Raw genomic sequence first — 16197 nt, 5'->3', positions numbered from 1 at the left:
CCCACCCAGAGGACAGGCGACTGGGACAAAGGACCGGCAGGTCACCAGCCACTGCCGCCTTGGACAAGAGCTCAGGTCCCCCGGAGCGTATCGCCCACAGGTGGTTCCTGTGACCGCGGGAGGGACTCTCAGTGCGGGCTCCCTGTTCTCGCGAGTCAGGCTTCAGAAAGAAAAGGAGCGAAGTTGCACCGAACAGACTGGGACAGCGGGGGGAGCAGAGCTGCTGCTGGGTGCTGGGGCCAGGGGCGCGGGGAGATGGCCTCGTACCGTCTCATCCGGTCATGCCATCTCTGCCCTTCGGGTGTGTGGAGCCACGCGGTGCTGGCTTTCGGCCACCTCTCCTGGGCAGCCTCCCAGGGCAAGCCTCTCCCTGGTGCTCACTCCACTGGGCTCACAGTGCCTCACGATGGGACCTGTCCTGTGGCTCTCGATACCGGGAACCATGGCTCTGTCTTCCCCATGGCACCTGTTCTGATATCATCTGGAGCCCAGTGGTCTGTTGTGGGGTCAGGGGGTAAGGGGGGAGGCAGGCACGTGCCCTGCAAGTTGGAGCAGCAGGAGCAATGGCCGGGCGTGGGAGGATGCCCGGCGGCAGGTGCACAAGGTCTGCGTGGGACTGGCCCCAGAGGGGTGGGGCCTGTGCCGATTGGCCAGGCACGTGTCAGATGGCTCTGGGACACTCCCCTCCACCGTCCCTCCGCTCACCTGCCCCAAAGTGGCCCGCGGGGCTCTCAGGGCCACGCCAGTAGAGCATGTTCGGTGCTGTTTCACATCGGAGCACGGCGCTCTGCGGCCTCCTGGGGAGAGGCCTGTGGGGGGGGGGGAGGAGTGGTGCCAGCTCTCTGTCTTCAGACTGGCCGAGGCCCCATCCACTGGACCCAAGGCCACTGGGGTGCTCACCCACAGGAACCTTAGAAACTTCCACATACCAAAGACTTGTCCTTGGCTAGGCACGACGGGGAGAGAGTGCAAGGAAAGCAGGGCAGAGGCTGGACGTGAAGGGATATACCATAAACAATGACAAGCATCTGTGAGCGGGGTGCGTACGAGTCCAGTCGGACCCCAAGCCGGCGCCTCCACTAAGCATGAGCTGGGGACATCACCCTCAGCCGCCCTGCCCTGCCCACGCCCCTCCCGCAGGACTCTTCCCCCCAACTCGGTTCAACGGTGGGAAGAGGTGGCTGGGAGGAGCGGGTGTGCCGGAGCCAGCCCCGTGCTCCCCGCCCCAGACTGCCCTGCCAGTTCACCCAGCACTTCCCATCAGGAGGCTCTCGAACCGGGGTTCGCCCAGCCGGCGGTTGCTGCTGCGCTCAGCCCAGCTCTGCACGGCCCAAGGGGCTTGGCCCGCGAGCGTGGGGGCGGTGCCGGAGCACGGGGGCGGAGCCGTACGACCGCCAAGCCCCGCCCCCAGACTCCGCGGAACTTCCCGGAGGAGGGGGCGGGTGGGGCGCGGCAGGGTCAGCTGAGTGACAGTCACGGGACTACGACCAGCTCTGTCTGGCTTCGCGGAGGAGCAGGAAGGATGAGCGGGAGTCTCCAAGTGTGGCAGGCCAGTGGAGGGGCCGTAGTGGGGAAGGTGTTGTTCTGGAGGATTCCCAGGACGGTGGGGTCAGTTCTGGGGCCGGTCCGGAGCCAGAGGACAGCCCCTCGCAGGGGTGTGGGGAACCCTGAGGTCTGGGTTCCGAAGCCTGGGCGCCCAGGGGAGACGGCTCAGGCAGCCCTGGGGTCCCCTGGAGCGTGGGATGACCTGAGGGCACAGAGGAGCCTGTTGAGGAGTTTGGGGCCTGGGAAGATGGGGAGGCCTGTGGGAAAGCTGCATCTTCAAGTCGCCGGTTCCCCCAGGACATGGAAAAGGAGCGAGAGGCTATGCAGACCTGGAAAGAGCGTGTGGAGCAGGAACTGGACCGCGTGGTGGCTTTCTGGACGGAGCACTCTCATGACCAGGAGCATGGGTGCGCCTCGCCCTTCTGGTGCCCCGGGGTGGGGGGTGTCTTTGCCCGTCCTGAGCCCCCATCTCACTCTCAGCTGACTCAGATCTGCTGAGCCCCGCAGAGCAGCAGACCCGGTGGTTGCAAGGCCCCTTCCCCGCTTTGCTAACACTGTGCATCCCACAGGGGTTTCTTCACGTGCCTTGGTCGAGATGGGCAGGTGTACGATGACCTCAAGTATGTTTGGCTGCAGGGGAGGCAGGTAGGGCATGTGCCCCGGCAGGAAGCGCTCCCAGAGGCGGCCGCTGGAGTTGGCTTGGCCTGTCCACAATCTGCACGCACCAGGCTGGGCACCTCCACACCCCTCCTCCCATGGCAGGGGCACCTGAGGACGACTTCTCCTCCCAGCCCTGCGAACCCCTGCGCTGCTGCCCGCTTGAGCCGTATTCCCTTCACTGCCCTGCAGGTGTGGATGTATTGTCGCCTGTACCGAAAACTTGAGCGTTTCCGCAGCCCTGAACTTCTGGATTCCGCCAAAGCAGGTGCCCCCTCCCTGTCCCCATCTCCCCAGAGGCGCGTCCAAGCTTCCTGCAGTTCTAGGGGGTCCAGAAGCAGTGAAGGGCCTGGGGGCAACCTCACCTCAGCTCAAGCAACTTCCCAACCACCAGGTGGCGAATTTTTGCTGCGTTATGCCCGAGTGGCGCCTCCTGGAAAGAAGTGTGCCTTTGTGCTGACGCGGGACGGCCGCCCGGTCAAGGTGCAGCGGACCATCTTCAGCGAGTGTTTCTACACCATGGCCATGAACGAGCTGTGGCGGGTGACCGGGGAAGCGCGTTACCAGGTATGCGGGAGGAAGGCTGCCTCACGGCCGCCTGATGCCTTCCCGTTCGTGTGCAAGCCTCCTCCCTGGGCTCCGCATGTGCACGGGGTCTGTTGCCAACAGCAGGTCCTTCCTCTGGGCCCCCACGGGCAGGGCTGCTGACAGCGGCCCCCTCACTGGGCTGTACTATGAGGGGTCCCCCCTCCCTGGAATCTTGTCCTCTGAGTTCATGCACAGAGCACAGAGAGACCAGTCCACACCTGCCCCCGCCGAAAGGGAGCTCTCCCTCCTCCCTGGAGTCCCTTGGGCTCTCAGACCGGACCTCACTGCCCGGGAGCGGCCGCACCCACAAGCTGGGAGACACCCCGCCCCCGCCCCGAGGCAGGGTGGGGCAGATCTACACGGGCCCCCAGCCCCCAACCCAGGCCTGCGGCCCAGAGCAGGCCCTCGGTGAAGGGGTCCTAGGAGCGGGCGGGAGGACGAGGCTCTCCCACCCCCGGTCAGACCGCACGGGATGCCGCCTCGGCCCGGGCCTCCCCTCGCCTCCCTTCCTCCCCACCCAGAAGGAAGCGGCGGAGATGATGGAGCAGATCGCGTGCTGGGTGCGGGAGGACCCGTCGGGGCTGGGCCGTCCGCACCTCCCCGGGGCCCCGGCCTCCGAGTCCATGGCGGTGCCCATGATGCTGCTCAACCTCGTGGACCAGCTCGGCGAGGCGGACGAGGAGCTGGCGGGCACCTACGCGGAGCTGGGGGACTGGTGTGTCCAGAGGATTCTGCGGCACGTCCAGGTGGGGGGGCCGGGGAGGAGGCCCAGGGGACAGGAGGCTGACCCTCACCTGCCGGATGGGCCCTGGGAGCCGGGGAGCAGGGTGACCCCCCACTCCCCAGGCCCTGGGGCACCTCCTTCGCCTACACAGGCACACCCCCGGCTGGGCCTTGGTGGCCCCCTGTATGGGTGGGGAGACCCGGTGGGGGTGGGGGCGGGGAGCTCGGCTGGGGCCCAGAAGCCCACACCCCTGGGAAAGGCGGAGGGCCCGGGAGAGCCCAGCGGGACCAAGGGCAGGAGGGAAGGGGCCGGCGGCTCTGGCGTGTTCAAGAGCAGGAGACCCAGCCAGACCCAAGTTCTTCCGGGCCTCTGTAGGCATCCCGGCCAACCTAAACTCAGCCCCCGCTCAGTGTGTCGCCCTTCCCACCTTGGGGGCCCAGACAAGGGTCAGAACCCATTCAGGCCCTTGGGTCCCTTCTCAAATGCCCCCTCTGACCGGGGCCTGCCCAGGACCACAGATGACAGAGGGGAGGGCAAGTGGGCGCACCTTTCCAGTTGGGTGGGCAGGAGCTGAAGGCAGATTTACCTTCCGTGTTCCTCCCTCCCTCCTGGGCAGAGGGATGGACAGGCTGTGCTGGAGAATGTGTCCGAGGACGGTGAGGAACTTTCTGGCTGCCTGGGGAGGCACCAGAACCCAGGTGAGTAGAGCAGGCAGGGGGTGGCCCAGGAGGAAGGGACTGCTCAGTCCTCGGTTCTGTGTCTCAGATGCGGGGAGTGCCCGGGGGGGCTGCCTTCCGCCCTCCCCGCTCCAGCTGCTGCTGAGGATGGGGCAGAGAAGCCGGGACAGGCCTCCCAGGCTGGGGTGCCAGCAGCAGGAGACCGAGTCTGGGACAGACTGGGAGGGCAAGCTTTCTGCAGGAGAGAAGCTGTGGCAAGAGCTCAGAGCAGCTCCCACAGTTAGCGGGGGAGGAAGGGAGGCACCTGCCTTGGGGGGCGGGGGAGTCCACGGCCTGTCTTAACCCGGAGCGCTCACCAGGCCATGCACTGGAAGCTGGCTGGTTCCTGCTCCGTCATGCCGTCAGGAAGGGTGACCCCAAGCTCCGAGCCCATGTTATCAACAAGTTCCTGCTGCTGCCCTTCCGCTCTGGCTGGGACCCTGACCACGGAGGCCTCTTCTACTTCCAGGATGCTGACGGCCTCTGCCCCACCCAGGTGGGGGTGTGCGCAGGGCCACATGGTACCAGGCTCTTCAAGGCTTTCTTCCCTGGGAGACGGGTGCTGTCATCACTCATGTCGTGGGGGGGGTGGGGGACCTGGGTCTCAGGGTGATGAACTCGCCCAGTGTGACCCTGGTGGGAAACTCCTCTCTGCCAGTGGCCCTCACCCTCCCGTCAGCGAGTGCGGACGATGCCAGTTCCGAGATACACGTGCCCTTCATCTTTGAAAGGCGCTCTGGGCGACTCTCAGGTGTCGGTAGCGGGAGCAGGTTTGCACCCTTACGCCCGCCGCCTCTGCTTGGGTTTTGACCCCACTGAGATCTGCAGAGGGTGACCGACCCTGCCAGCAGCACGAGCTGGTGTCCAGCGGGCCTTAGACAGGCTGACAAGGCAGACAGGGTTTCGGTTCCAGGGTTAGAAAGGGAGGCCACCCCACCCTGGCCCTTGGGAAGGGGTTGTTAGGGGGTGCATCCCGGTCAGGAAGCTGGCCCCGTGCCGAGGGGCCATTCAGACCCTCAGGGACATCCAGCCCGTGATGAAGCCCCAAGTGCTGGGGCCCGGTGGCGTCTGGGCCGCGATCAGAAGGGTGGGCTGAGAGGGGCGGCACGGGGTGCGTCCCAGGGCTCGCAGACAACTGTTGCTGCTCTGCTCCCAGTTGGAGTGGGCCATGAAGCTCTGGTGGCCACACAGTGAAGCCATGATCGCCTTCCTCATGGGCTACAGTGACAGCGGGGACCCGGCCTTGCTGCATCTCTTCTACCAGGTGGCTGAGTACACCTTCCGCCAGGTGAGTGCGGCTTCCGGGTCCCTAGTGCTCTTGGGTTCTGCGTGGGGGCGAGGGAAGAGTCGGCAGCTGTCCCTCTCAGGCTTTCTTAGGCTGTGGGAAGAGGCAGGGTGGGTCAGGGGCCTGGCAGGGGGCAAGCGGGAGGGAGCAAACGCAGAAGGGGTTGCTCTGCACAGAGGAGGTACCTCGTGGGATTTAGGCATTACTGGGTCCTGGGGCTTTGGGCGGGCCAAGAATGAGCTGTGAGGTCAGAAGGCAGCCAGGGGTCCACCAGAGGGCCGAGCACTAGGAACAGAGTGCTGTGCTAGGTGCCGCTCGGGGGCGCCTGGTGATGCCTGAGGATTCCCTGCGTGTTTCTAAAGCGGTGACCCACTCCACTGGTCCATCCCGGCACGGGAGGTTCTGCACGTGGTCTCCTGGGGTCTGTGCCCTTTGGAACTTGGGAGAAAATTATACCTTTCTTGGCACTAACCTCTAACTGGGATCCAGTGTTCATTTCTGCGTGTTAAACACAGGAAATCAGGGACGCCTGGGTGGCTCAGTTGGTTGGACGACTGCCTTCAGCTCAGGTCATGATCCTGGAGTTCCCGGATCAAGTCCTGCATCGGGCTCCTAGCTCCATGGGGAGTCTGCTTCTCCCTCTGACCTTCTCCTCACTCATGCTCTCTCTCAAATAAATAAATAAAATCTTAAAAAAACAAAACAAAACAAAACAAAACAGGAAATCAGGAGACCTGCAGAGAGAGAGGGGGAAGCATGCTCCCCACTGACTGGAGAGCCCAATGCGGGGCTCGATCCCAGAACCCTGAGATATGACCTGAGCCGAAGGCAGAGGCTTAACCCACTGAGCCACCCAGGCACCCCAAAGATTTTTTTTTAAAGATAATTTATTTGAGAGAGCACGGGTGTGAGAGAGAGCAGGAGTGAGGGGAAGGGCAGAGGGAGAAGCAGACTCCCGGCTGAACAGGACCCCTGAGATCATGACCCAAGTCGAAGGCAGACGCTTAATCGACTGAGCCACCCAGGCGCCCCAAGAATACATTTTATTTTTTAAGAAAGATTTTAGGGGCACCTGGGTGGCTCAGTCGATTAAGCGTCTGCCTTTGGCTCAGGTCATGATCTCAGGGTCCTGGGATCGAGCCCCAAATCAGGCTTCCTGCTCAGCGGGAAGCCTGATTCTCCCTCTCCCCCTGCGTGTGTTCCCTCTGTCACTCTCTGTCAAATGAATACATAAAATCTTAAAAAAAAAGATTCTCCAGGGGCGCCTGGGTGGCTCAGTGGGTTAAGCCTCTGCCTTCGGCTCAGGTCATGATATCGGGGTCCTATGATGGAGTCCCGCATCAAAAGATTCTCCTTAAAGGAGTATAATACTGAGGAGGTACTATCACTATGGTGAGAAAGGGAAATTAAAAAAAAAAGATTTTAGAATTCGTGTGCACGCGCCCGTGCACAACCAGGGGGGAGGGGCAGAGGGAGAGGAAGGGAGAGAGAATCTGTAGCAGAAGCCCCCTCCAGGAAGCAACTACAAAGTTACATGAAGGTCCCCAACTCTATCAGAATTCTCCTTGTTCCTTTAAATCAATTTCCTTTTCCTTTTTTTAAAGACTTTATTTTTTTAAGATTTTTATTAATTTATTTGACAGAAAGTGAGAGAACAGAAGCGGGGGGGAAGTGGGAGAGGGGGAAGCAGACTCCCCACTGAGCAGAGAGCCCGATGCGGGACTCCATCCCAGGACCCTGGGATCATGACCTGAGCTGAAGGCAGATGCTTAATGACTGAGCTACCCAGGCGCCCCTAAAATCAGTTTTTTTAAGATTTATTTATTTATTTGACAGACAGAGATCACAAGTAGGCAGAGAGGCAGGCAGAGAGAGAGGAGGAAGCAGGCTCCCTGCCAGAGAGCCCCATGCAGGACTCCATCCCAGGACCCTGAGATCATGACCCGAGCTGAAGGCAGAGGCTTAACCTACTGAGCCACCCAGGCACCGCAGTTTTGCTTTGTTTTTTGTTTTTTTTTTAAATCAATTTTCTTAAAGTACAATTTATACACAGTAAAGCCTATCCAAGTGTTCCGGTCACTGAGATATAACAATGTATGCATCCGGGTAACTACATCTGTGCATCTATCAAGCTGTAAATTTTTCTCGTCGTCCCCGAACAGGGTGCTGCTTAGTCCCTCTCTGTAGTGTTTCAAGTCTCAGCCTGTGGCCCCTCCCCAGCGGGTGGTCTGGCTGCGCACTCCCATCCCCAGGCAGAAAGAGAAAAAGCCCCCTCCGCCCCGCCCCCCCCCCCCCCCCCCCCCCCGTCTTCATCTTTGTCCTGGACGCGGTTCACGTTACCTGGGGCTAGCCTTGGCTGTGACCCCGCGGTAGCGGTGAGCGCCCCTTTACTTGGCCTTGTGGCACTTGGGAGACTCCTGGAGGCCCTGTCCCTGTCTCGTTACTCCAGTTTCGGGATCCTGAGTACGGGGAATGGTTTGGCTACTTGAACCAAGAGGGGAAGGTCGCTCTCACCATCAAAGGGGGTCCTTTCAAAGGTGAGTGGGGGACAGACAGGGCGGGGGCCGCAGGGGCTATGGGGCAGTCGGCTGCCCCTAGGCCTCTGAACCTGCTGTCCTGCCTCTCCCCGCAGGCTGCTTCCATGTGCCGAGGTGCCTCGCCATGTGCGAGGAGATGCTGGGCGCCCTGCTGAGCCGCCTCCCCGTGGCCCCGGCCCCGGGTCCCGGTTCTGGCTCCCCTCCCGCCGTGCCCCCCACCCGCTAAGGCGCGAAATAAAACCGAGCGTGCTGCACTACCTGTGTGCGTGCGTGTGTGGGATCGCGGAAGGAGGGTGGCGCGGAACCGGCACGAGTGGACCCGCGGGAGCGGACCGAACCCGGGCCTGCCCCGCGCGCTGGGCCGCCCCAAGAGCCCCCTGACGGGCCCGCCCCGCGCCGGGGCTCGCCCGGCCATTGGTTCGCCCCGCACCCTGTCCCGCCTCCCGGACAGGCCCCACCCCCGCACTGGCCCCCACCACAAGCATTGGCCCCGCAGCCGCGAGGGCGGGTTCGGCGGCGCGCACTTCCGGCTGGCGGCCGGGCCAGGCGCGCGCCGCCCCTTCCGCCACCGCCCCCGCGATCCCCGAGACCCAGCTCCAGCCACGGCCCCAGCCCCAGCCCCAGCCCCAGCCCCGGCCCGGCCGCCCCGGCTTCGCTTTGGAGCGCGGCGGCAGCTGACTGCGCGTTTACGACTCGCTGGGAACCGCGTGCCCCGCCGCCGTTATGAACATCCGCAATGCGAGGGTGAGGGGCCGGGGCGGGAGGCTGTCCGCGCCGCGTGGGTGCGCGGCCCGCTGGCCGCGTGCGCATGCTCCCGAGGGGCCCGGCCGAGCCCCGGGCGGGTGGCTCCACGCGCCTGCGGCCTCGGGGCATGGACAGGTGAAGGCCACCGTCCCCGTGGGGCTGGACCCGCCTGAACAGGAATGTCGGGGCTCAGTTGCCTGATGTCCCGAAACAGCCTGGCGCTCAGATCCATTCCTGGGACGGATGATTTCTGCGGCGGCTGTGCGCCAGGCGTGTGCAAAGACAGATAGTCCCAGCGCCCGCCCAGCCCCGCGGGGGTGGGGGTCGGGGGACAGACAGACAGAGAGCAGGGTTCTAACGTGGCTGAGGCCTGCTTAGGCACCACAGCCCCTGGCCTGACCGCGTTCTACCGCCTGCCCTCCCGCAGCCGGAGGACCTCATGAACATGCAGCACTGCAATCTCCTGTGCCTGCCCGAGAACTACCAGATGAAATACTACTTCTACCACGGCCTCTCCTGGCCCCAGGTGCGCAGCAGCGGAGTTTCGGGGTGGGGGACAAAACCAGGCCAAGGGACATCCAAGTGGGAGGAGCAGCAGTGGGGTGTGTGGAAGGAAACCAAGCCACTGGACCTAGAGGTCAGGAGCTGTCACTGAACTCGCCACTGAGTCGGTGTCTGTCATGAGCACAGTGACAGGCCGGCAGTGGGACCAAGTGCCTGCCAAGGGTTCCTCCACCTCGGACAGGAAGTTATTCTCTAACTTTTTTCTTCTCCCTGTCACCCAGCTCTCTTACATCGCTGAGGATGAGAACGGGAAGATAGTGGGGTACGTCCTGGCCAAAATGTGAGTCACCAGAGTCGGCAGTGGATTGGGGGTGGGGCGGGGCACCAACACCACGTGTGTCTCCTAGATGCTGCCCTGTAGTGGTTTTTCTTGTTTTAATGAATTAATCTCCTGGTTTTTAGTTCCATGTTGGGTTTCCAAAATTACTGGAAAGTATTGACTTCCCATACACCACCTGCCCTTTGACCCCAAGTTTTTTCTATCACTGACACCTTGGAGTACATTAGTGACAGTTGACGAAGCAGTATGACCACATTATTAAAGTTCACGGTTTACAATAGGGTTCCCACTTCATCGTGTACCTTCTGTGGGTTTGGACACACGTGCAGTAACGTGTATCTGCTGGTCTAGAATCCGTAGTTTCAGCGGCCTGAAAGTCTTCCCTGTTGTTCCCTTTCTCCTCCCCCCTTCCCCACGCCAACCACTGCCACACTTACTTACTGTCTCTGTAGTTCTGCCTTTTCTAGAATGTCATGTCTTTGGAATCGTATGGTGTGGGGCCTCTTCACATGGGCTCCTTTCACTTAAGTCACGGCGCTGAAAGGTCTTCCCCGATGGCTCGGTTCCTCACAGCACACTCAGCATTTCCATCGGGCTCCTTTGACAGTGCGCTTGTGTTTTGTCTGCGGCATGGGGTTTTGAGAGCCCAGCTCTGCCCCACCGCAGGTCTGGGGGAACTTCGGAGCCGCCAGAGGAGTTCTGTGCTCCTGCTCTTTGCCTGCACCGTGGACGTGGGCTGGTGACCGCTTCGGCACCAGGCTCCTCTCCAGCCTCTCCTTTCTCCTCGCTTTAGGGAGGAGGATCCGGATGATGTTCCCCATGGACATATCACCTCGCTGGTGCGTAGGACCCACCCAGGTCCTGGCAGGGGTGGAGGTGGGCTTGGTTGGGGCGGCCCTCAAGGTCCCACCTTCCTCCCGCCAGGCTGTGAAGCGTTCCCACCGGCGCCTCGGCCTGGCTCAGAAGCTGATGGACCAGGCCTCGCGAGCCATGATCGAGAACTTCAATGCCAAATACGTATCCCTGCACGTCAGAAAGAGGTGGAAGCCAGGGCGGAGGGAAGGGCAGGGGAGGGGAGGAGGGTGAGGGCTGAGGGAGGGTGGGGAGGAGGTCTGAGGCAGGGGGGAGGGTGGGGGAGAAGATTCTATGCTGATGGGGGTCCTGGGGTGTCCTGGCTTTTGGAGAAGATCTGGGAAGTGGTATTAGTGGGGCGGGGGGTGCTGGGAGGAGGGGCTGGACCTGGGCGCGCTGTCCCTGTCTGGCCAAGTCTGTGCAGCTCAGCAGTGCCTTGTTCCCCTGCAGTAACCGGGCCGCCTTGCACCTCTATTCCAACACTCTCAACTTTCAGTAAGTAGCTCAGGACCAGGTCTGGCTCGTCCAGGCATCAGACCTGCCTTCGGGGGGGGGGGTGTGGGTGGCTGGAGGGAAGACCTGCAGTCGGCTGAGACGGGGACTGGGCCGTGGACTCCCCGTGTTCCCAGGAGGTCTCCTCCGGTGTCTGTGGCGACGGCCGCTGCCGCTGCAGTCCGCTCAGGACGCGTTTGGTGTGGCTCTTGCTGCGTCGCTTGACACTGGCTAGGCTGGGTGAAGGGCACACAGGCTTCTTGGGAGAGGTGAGGGCCCGGGACATGAGCAGAAGCAGGGTTCGAGGGCATCTGGCACCTGGAAGCATGCAGGAGGCCCAGGAGAAAGGAGAATGTCATGCTGCAGAGACCATAGCATGTCCAGGCCGGTAGGGCCTTTGGCAAGAACCATGGAGGGATCTCGAGTTCTGGGCTGTCCTGGTGGATGAGGGCAAGCCCACTTGGGGACGTGAGAGTCTCTGCGTGCCTGGCACAGGACAGGGAAAGCCTGGCAGGGAAGTGGCGTGACCAGTACATGGTGGTGAAAGCTGCTTGACGGTGAGGTGTGGGGATGGAGGGCCCACAGAGACAGCTTTAGCCTCAGTTCAGTGGGAGATGAACAGGGCCCTCGGGGAGGGATCTTTGATCTGGACGTACATGTTTCCAGTGGCCAACAATTCTGGGGTCTCAGGGCTGCCGGGCCCTCCTAGGCCATGCAGTCCAGCACCCCTTCCAGCCAGTGGCAAGGGTATCGGGTCTGTACATATACCCCCTGCCCGTGCAGGTGCCTAAGCTGCTCAGAGCGGGGGTCACAGGGCCTGGCAGTGACTATCAGGAACAGAGGCCCAGCACCCGTCCTCCTCATTTCCCATTGCTGGACACACAAGTCAGCCTGCCTATGCTCCGTCAGGGATAGGCAACAGGGCATGGAGAGGCGTGGAGAGAGGAGATGTCTCAGTTCAGGGCTTCAGCCCGATATAACGGCCCACAGAAACAGATCCTTGCAAATCAGGTTAGGGACACAGGACAGGGGCAGCCCCCAGAGGCATAAAAACACTGGGGGCTACTTACTGCTTGACTCCTGGAGAGCGCACAGGGAAACGGGGCTTGCCGTCTCCAGAAGGGTCCTTCAGGGAAAACAGATACGCTGCTCTGCTAGCGGAGGAGGTCAGAAGCCTGAGGAGAATTTGCCCTCTGACTTGGGTCGTTCTTTTCTGCACTTCGCACTTCCAGGATCAGCGAAGTGGAGCCCAAGTACTACGCGGATGGGGAAGACGCATATGCGATGAAGCGGGACCTCACCCAGATGGCGGACGAGGTGAGCGTCCCTGGGGGCCAGGCCGGCAGAGTGTCCCTCTGGGAGTGCCTGAGGCAGTAGGAGGCCTTCTGTGGCCAGAGGCGTGATGGCCAAGGGGAGGGACGAGGCCCTGGCACGTGCTGAGAACTAGGGCCCCCAGGGTTCAGGGGTGAGACACAGCTGGGCGGAGGACAAAGTCAGGGCCCGACCCTGGCCCGTGGCCCCCAGCAAGTGACAGGTGCAGGCTTCCCTCATCCCCAGCTCGGGTGGCAGGCAGGGACCCACATAGTCTGGAGACTTAGGCCCCGTCTCCTTCCTCCTGCGTCTCCCTGGGCTCCTGGTGGCAGCTGAGGCGGCACCTGGAGCTGAAGGAGAAGGGCAGGCATGTGGTGCTGGGCTCCATCGAGAACAAGGTGGAAAGCCGGGGCAACTCACTTCCAAGCTCGGGAGAGGCCTGTCGTGAGGAGAAGGGCCTGGCTGCTGAGGATAGCGGTGGGGACAGCAAGGATCTCAGCGAGGTCAGCGAGACCACAGAGAGCACCGACGTCAAGGACAGCTCAGAGGCCTCTGACTCGGCCTCCTAGAGCCTGCACTTGCTCCTCTCCCCACCCTGACCTGCCCGACCTGTCCTCGCCGCCCCTCGAGGTTTCACAATAAACTTCACCCAGCGGCCTTGGGGAGTTTGTGTGTGCGAGTGTGGGCATTGGTGGGGCTGGTGGGCGGCCGCCTCTCTCCAGACCCTGTGTGTCCCCACGGATGTAGGCCTCAAGCCTTTTGGCACCACATGTCCTGCCAAGCCCACACAGAAGGCAAGAGCTTTGTCAGGATTTAGAGGTGGGGCTCCCGAGTCTGATGGCTTTCGGCACCTTTGGGCCCAGAGGAGGGAGATTCTGGAGTTCTGGAAGCCAGTCCCAGCCAGGGAGCAAATGATCCCCCTTCTGAGCCCTGCTCTGTGGCTGCCTTGCCGAGCTACTGATGGCGTAAGAGCCGGCTGTGCTCGGGGCTTATCTGTTGTGTCCTGTGTGGTAATGGCCCAGCCAGCTACCCCAATGCTCAGGCCCTGGCAACTGTGGCAACTGATTGTCCTTGACTCCTCCCTCCCCCGCCATGCGAGAGGCCAGGAAATCTTGTGTGTTCAGCCACTGTAATAACCATGGAATCTGCTCCCTAACCTCAGCCTTCATTTGGAAATAGACTGTATTTTTTGGACAGTTTTAGGTTTACAGAACTGGGCAGATAGTGGTTTCCGTGTACCTCCCTCTGCAGTCACAGTTTTCGCCTATTAACGTTTTGTGTGAAATGTTGCGTTTGTTAAAATTGTTGAGCCAATAAGGATACAGTATTTTAAAGATTTTATTTATTTATTTATTTGACAGAGACAGTGAGAGGGAACACAAGCAGGGGGAGTGGGGGAGGGAGAAGCAGGCTTCCTGTTGAGCAGGGAGCCCTATGTGGGGTTCCATCCCAGGACCCTGGGATCATGACCTGAGCCAAAAGGAGATGCCCTTAACAACTGAACGCCCAGGGGCGCCTGGGTGGCTCAGTGGGTTAAGCCGCTGCCTTCGGCTCAGGTCATGATCTCAGGGTCCTGGGATCGAGTCCAGCATCGGTCTCTCTGCTCAGCAGCGAGCCTGCTTCCCTCTCTCTCTCTCTGCCTGCCTCTCTGTCTACTTGTGATCTCTCTCTGTCAAATAAATAAATAAATTAATTTAAAAAAAAAAAAAAAACAACTGAACGCCCAGGTGCCCAAATACAGATACATTATTATTTTTTTTTAAAGATTTATTTATTTGACAGAGATCACAAGTAGGCAGAGAGGCAGGCAGAGAGAGAGAGGAGGAAGCAGGCTCGCAGCTAAGCAGAGAGCCCAATGCGGAGCTCCATCCCAGGATCCTGGGATCATGACCTGAGCTGAAGGCAGAGGCTTTAGCCACCCAGGCGCCCCTATAGATACATTATTAACTATAGTCCAGGGTTTACATTTCCCTCTGTGTTGTGGATTCCGTTTTTTGACAGATGCATAATGTCATTTCATGCAGAATATAAGCCCTCTTTTTTTTTATTGGAGCATAGTTGACAAAAATTCACAATAATTTCAGGTACACAAAATGGTGATCAACATCTCTATGGGTTATGCAGCGCTCAGCACAAGCGTAGCTGCCATCTGTCACCATACAGTGCTATTAACAATACCACTGACCATCTTCCCTGTGCTGACCTGCTCATTCCATAACCGCGAGCCTGTATCTCCCCTTCCTCCTCAACCATGTTGCCTGTCGCCCATCCTGCCCCCCTCTGGCAAGCAGCAGTTTGCGCTCTGTATTTCCGGGTGTATTTCTGTAAGCCCTCCGTTTCCCATGGTTCTACGCCAGCCCTAAGATTCGCTCCCGTGCCTTTGTTCCTGCCCCGCCCTCTGGCTGCAGCACGATCACTTGCTGCTGTTAGTTCCTGGGGAGGCTCTGCCTGGGTTGCCCACCTCCCAGCGGAGCTCAGCACTGCAGAGCCGTCACTGTACTTTATGCGCCTGCCGCGGCAAACGGTGCAGGGCTCCCCTGCTAGGCTGAGTAATTCGCGAACTCCGGGCCCAGGGGTCCGTTTTCTCTGGGGCCGGCGCCGGCCACGTGACCACCAGGCAGCCGGGGAAGCCCAGACAGCAGAGGGCGAGGCTGCAAAGCTGCGCCTGCGCCAGCCCGCCCACTCGCCGGCGCGCTCTGGGGGCGGGAGGTGGCGCCTTGCCCCGCCCCCTACGCCCGGCGTCAGGCCTTCCCCCTCTTCGTCAGCCGCAGCCGCCTTCTTTCCCAGGCTCTGACTGGTCTGGCGGCGGCGGGGCGGGCTTTCCCGGGAGGGGCGCGCATGCGCGCTGCCTCAGCCGCGCCCCAGCACTGGGCGGAGGGAGCCCGCGGAGGCTCCCACGGCGCCGTGTGCCGCGCCCTCCTTCCGCCCTCGGCCGGCCCCCAGGGTCCCGGCTCGCCCTCTGCCCTCTGTGCCCAAGGTCCCTTGCGGCCCGTTGACGCTGGGCCTCTTCCAGGCGGTTGGGTTTCCTGGGCGGAGGCGGGGGCCGCGGCGGGGAGGGGAGAGGGGAAGCCGCAGGCTCGAGCGTCCCTTGGGGCCCAGCACTTCCCCGGTCGCTGCGGCACCCGCCTCTGGGAGGGGCCGCCTCTGTGCAGAGCTTGCAGAGCGGAGCTGGGGCGGGAAAGCTGACGGTGGGGAAGCAGGCCCGCCCTAACCTTGTTGCTCTGTGGCTGGGAGTGGGCTCCGGGCACGTCTCCCCAAGGGATGAACCTGTACACCGACTGGGTGCACAACCTTGACCCCGGAAGCCCCCATTCTTTTTTCTTTTCTTTTTTTTTAAGGTTTTATTTATTTGAGAGAGCGAGAGAGCACAAGCAGGAGGAGGGGCAGAGGGAGAAGGAGAAGCAGGCTTCTTGCTGAGCAGGGAGCCCGAAGCAGGGGCTGGATCCCAGGACCCCCCCCCCATCATGAAGTGAGCGGAAGGCAGAGGCTTAACCCACTGAGCCACTCAGATCCCCCCCCCCCCTCCCCGCACAGTCCCCATTCTTAAGTTTCTTCTGGAAACCTGACTTGGAGGAAAATAAGGGCCTCACAGCATCTTCATATGGGACCTTCACTGCCCAATTCATGCTCTCATCTCCTCTCGCTCTGACATAGACAGCGGTAACATTGATCTCATCTCCCTCTAGTCCATCCTCCGCACAGCGCCTGACCCCTATCAGCCCTGAGGTCACCCCTCCCCGGCCCCCTGTATACTCCACTCCTTAACACCTTGAACAAGGTCGCACACATCTGGTCCTCATCTTCTGCGGGATAATGGGCTTTTGGATTCTTTGAAGGGGAGTAATGGAGCTGAGGATAGAGCAAGCACTAGGGCCTCAAAGGCCAAACAAGCATCTTAAAAG

General features: G+C 61.2%; 2 protein-coding genes across 6 annotated transcripts; both read left to right on the top strand.

Annotated features, from left to right (window-relative positions):
- Positions 1-1408: 1408 nt before the first annotated feature.
- On the top strand, positions 1409-8309 carry LOC123935185 (renin binding protein). Of its 2 annotated transcripts, none has more exons than XM_045995716.1 (11): positions 1409-1549; positions 1843-1952; positions 2115-2190; positions 2395-2470; positions 2597-2769; positions 3312-3536; positions 4131-4212; positions 4551-4726; positions 5387-5518; positions 7965-8052; positions 8148-8309. In XM_045995716.1, exons 1-11 carry the CDS (start codon positions 1523-1525, stop codon positions 8276-8278), a joined length of 1296 nt encoding a protein of 431 aa, XP_045851672.1. In that variant the 5' UTR covers positions 1409-1522; the 3' UTR covers positions 8279-8309. The 2 variants fall into 2 exon arrangements, with proteins under 2 accessions (XP_045851672.1, XP_045851673.1); XM_045995717.1 differs by having other exon boundaries at positions 1539-1608.
- A 273-nt stretch (positions 8310-8582) lies between these two features.
- On the top strand, positions 8583-12952 carry NAA10 (N-alpha-acetyltransferase 10, NatA catalytic subunit). Of its 4 annotated transcripts, none has more exons than XM_045995719.1 (8): positions 8583-8796; positions 9175-9322; positions 9582-9622; positions 10434-10479; positions 10565-10680; positions 10943-10987; positions 12217-12301; positions 12628-12952. In XM_045995719.1, exons 1-8 carry the CDS (start codon positions 8789-8791, stop codon positions 12862-12864), a joined length of 726 nt encoding a protein of 241 aa, XP_045851675.1. In that variant the 5' UTR covers positions 8583-8788; the 3' UTR covers positions 12865-12952. The 4 variants fall into 4 exon arrangements, with proteins under 4 accessions (XP_045851675.1, XP_045851677.1, XP_045851674.1 ...); XM_045995721.1 differs by having other exon boundaries at positions 8588-8796; positions 9224-9322; XM_045995718.1 differs by having other exon boundaries at positions 8588-8796; positions 9582-9640.
- Positions 12953-16197: the final 3245 nt, after the last annotated feature.

The sequence above is a fragment of the Meles meles genome, chromosome X (genome assembly GCF_922984935.1).
Source record: "Meles meles chromosome X, mMelMel3.1 paternal haplotype, whole genome shotgun sequence".
Classification (NCBI taxonomy): domain Eukaryota; kingdom Metazoa; phylum Chordata; class Mammalia; order Carnivora; family Mustelidae; genus Meles; species Meles meles.
This window is presented reverse-complemented; position numbering and strand designations above follow the sequence as displayed.

What these genes read in the sequence shown, in the direction of transcription:
- LOC123935185 (XM_045995716.1), top strand. Translation starts at nt 1,523, where the DNA reads ATGAGCGGGAGTCTCCAAGTGTGGCAG. An exon ending in TCTCATGACCAGGAGCATGG is followed by an intron (nt 1,953 to 2,114) that starts GTGCGCCTCGCC and finishes TGCATCCCACAG; the next exon opens with GGGTTTCTTCACGTGCCTTG. An exon ending in GGATTCTGCGGCACGTCCAG is followed by an intron (nt 3,537 to 4,130) that starts GTGGGGGGGCCG and finishes CCTCCTGGGCAG; the next exon opens with AGGGATGGACAGGCTGTGCT.
- NAA10 (XM_045995718.1), top strand. An exon ending in TCCCTGCACGTCAGAAAGAG is followed by an intron (nt 10,681 to 10,942) that starts GTGGAAGCCAGG and finishes GTTCCCCTGCAG; the next exon opens with TAACCGGGCCGCCTTGCACC. An exon ending in TCACCCAGATGGCGGACGAG is followed by an intron (nt 12,302 to 12,627) that starts GTGAGCGTCCCT and finishes TCCTGGTGGCAG; the next exon opens with CTGAGGCGGCACCTGGAGCT.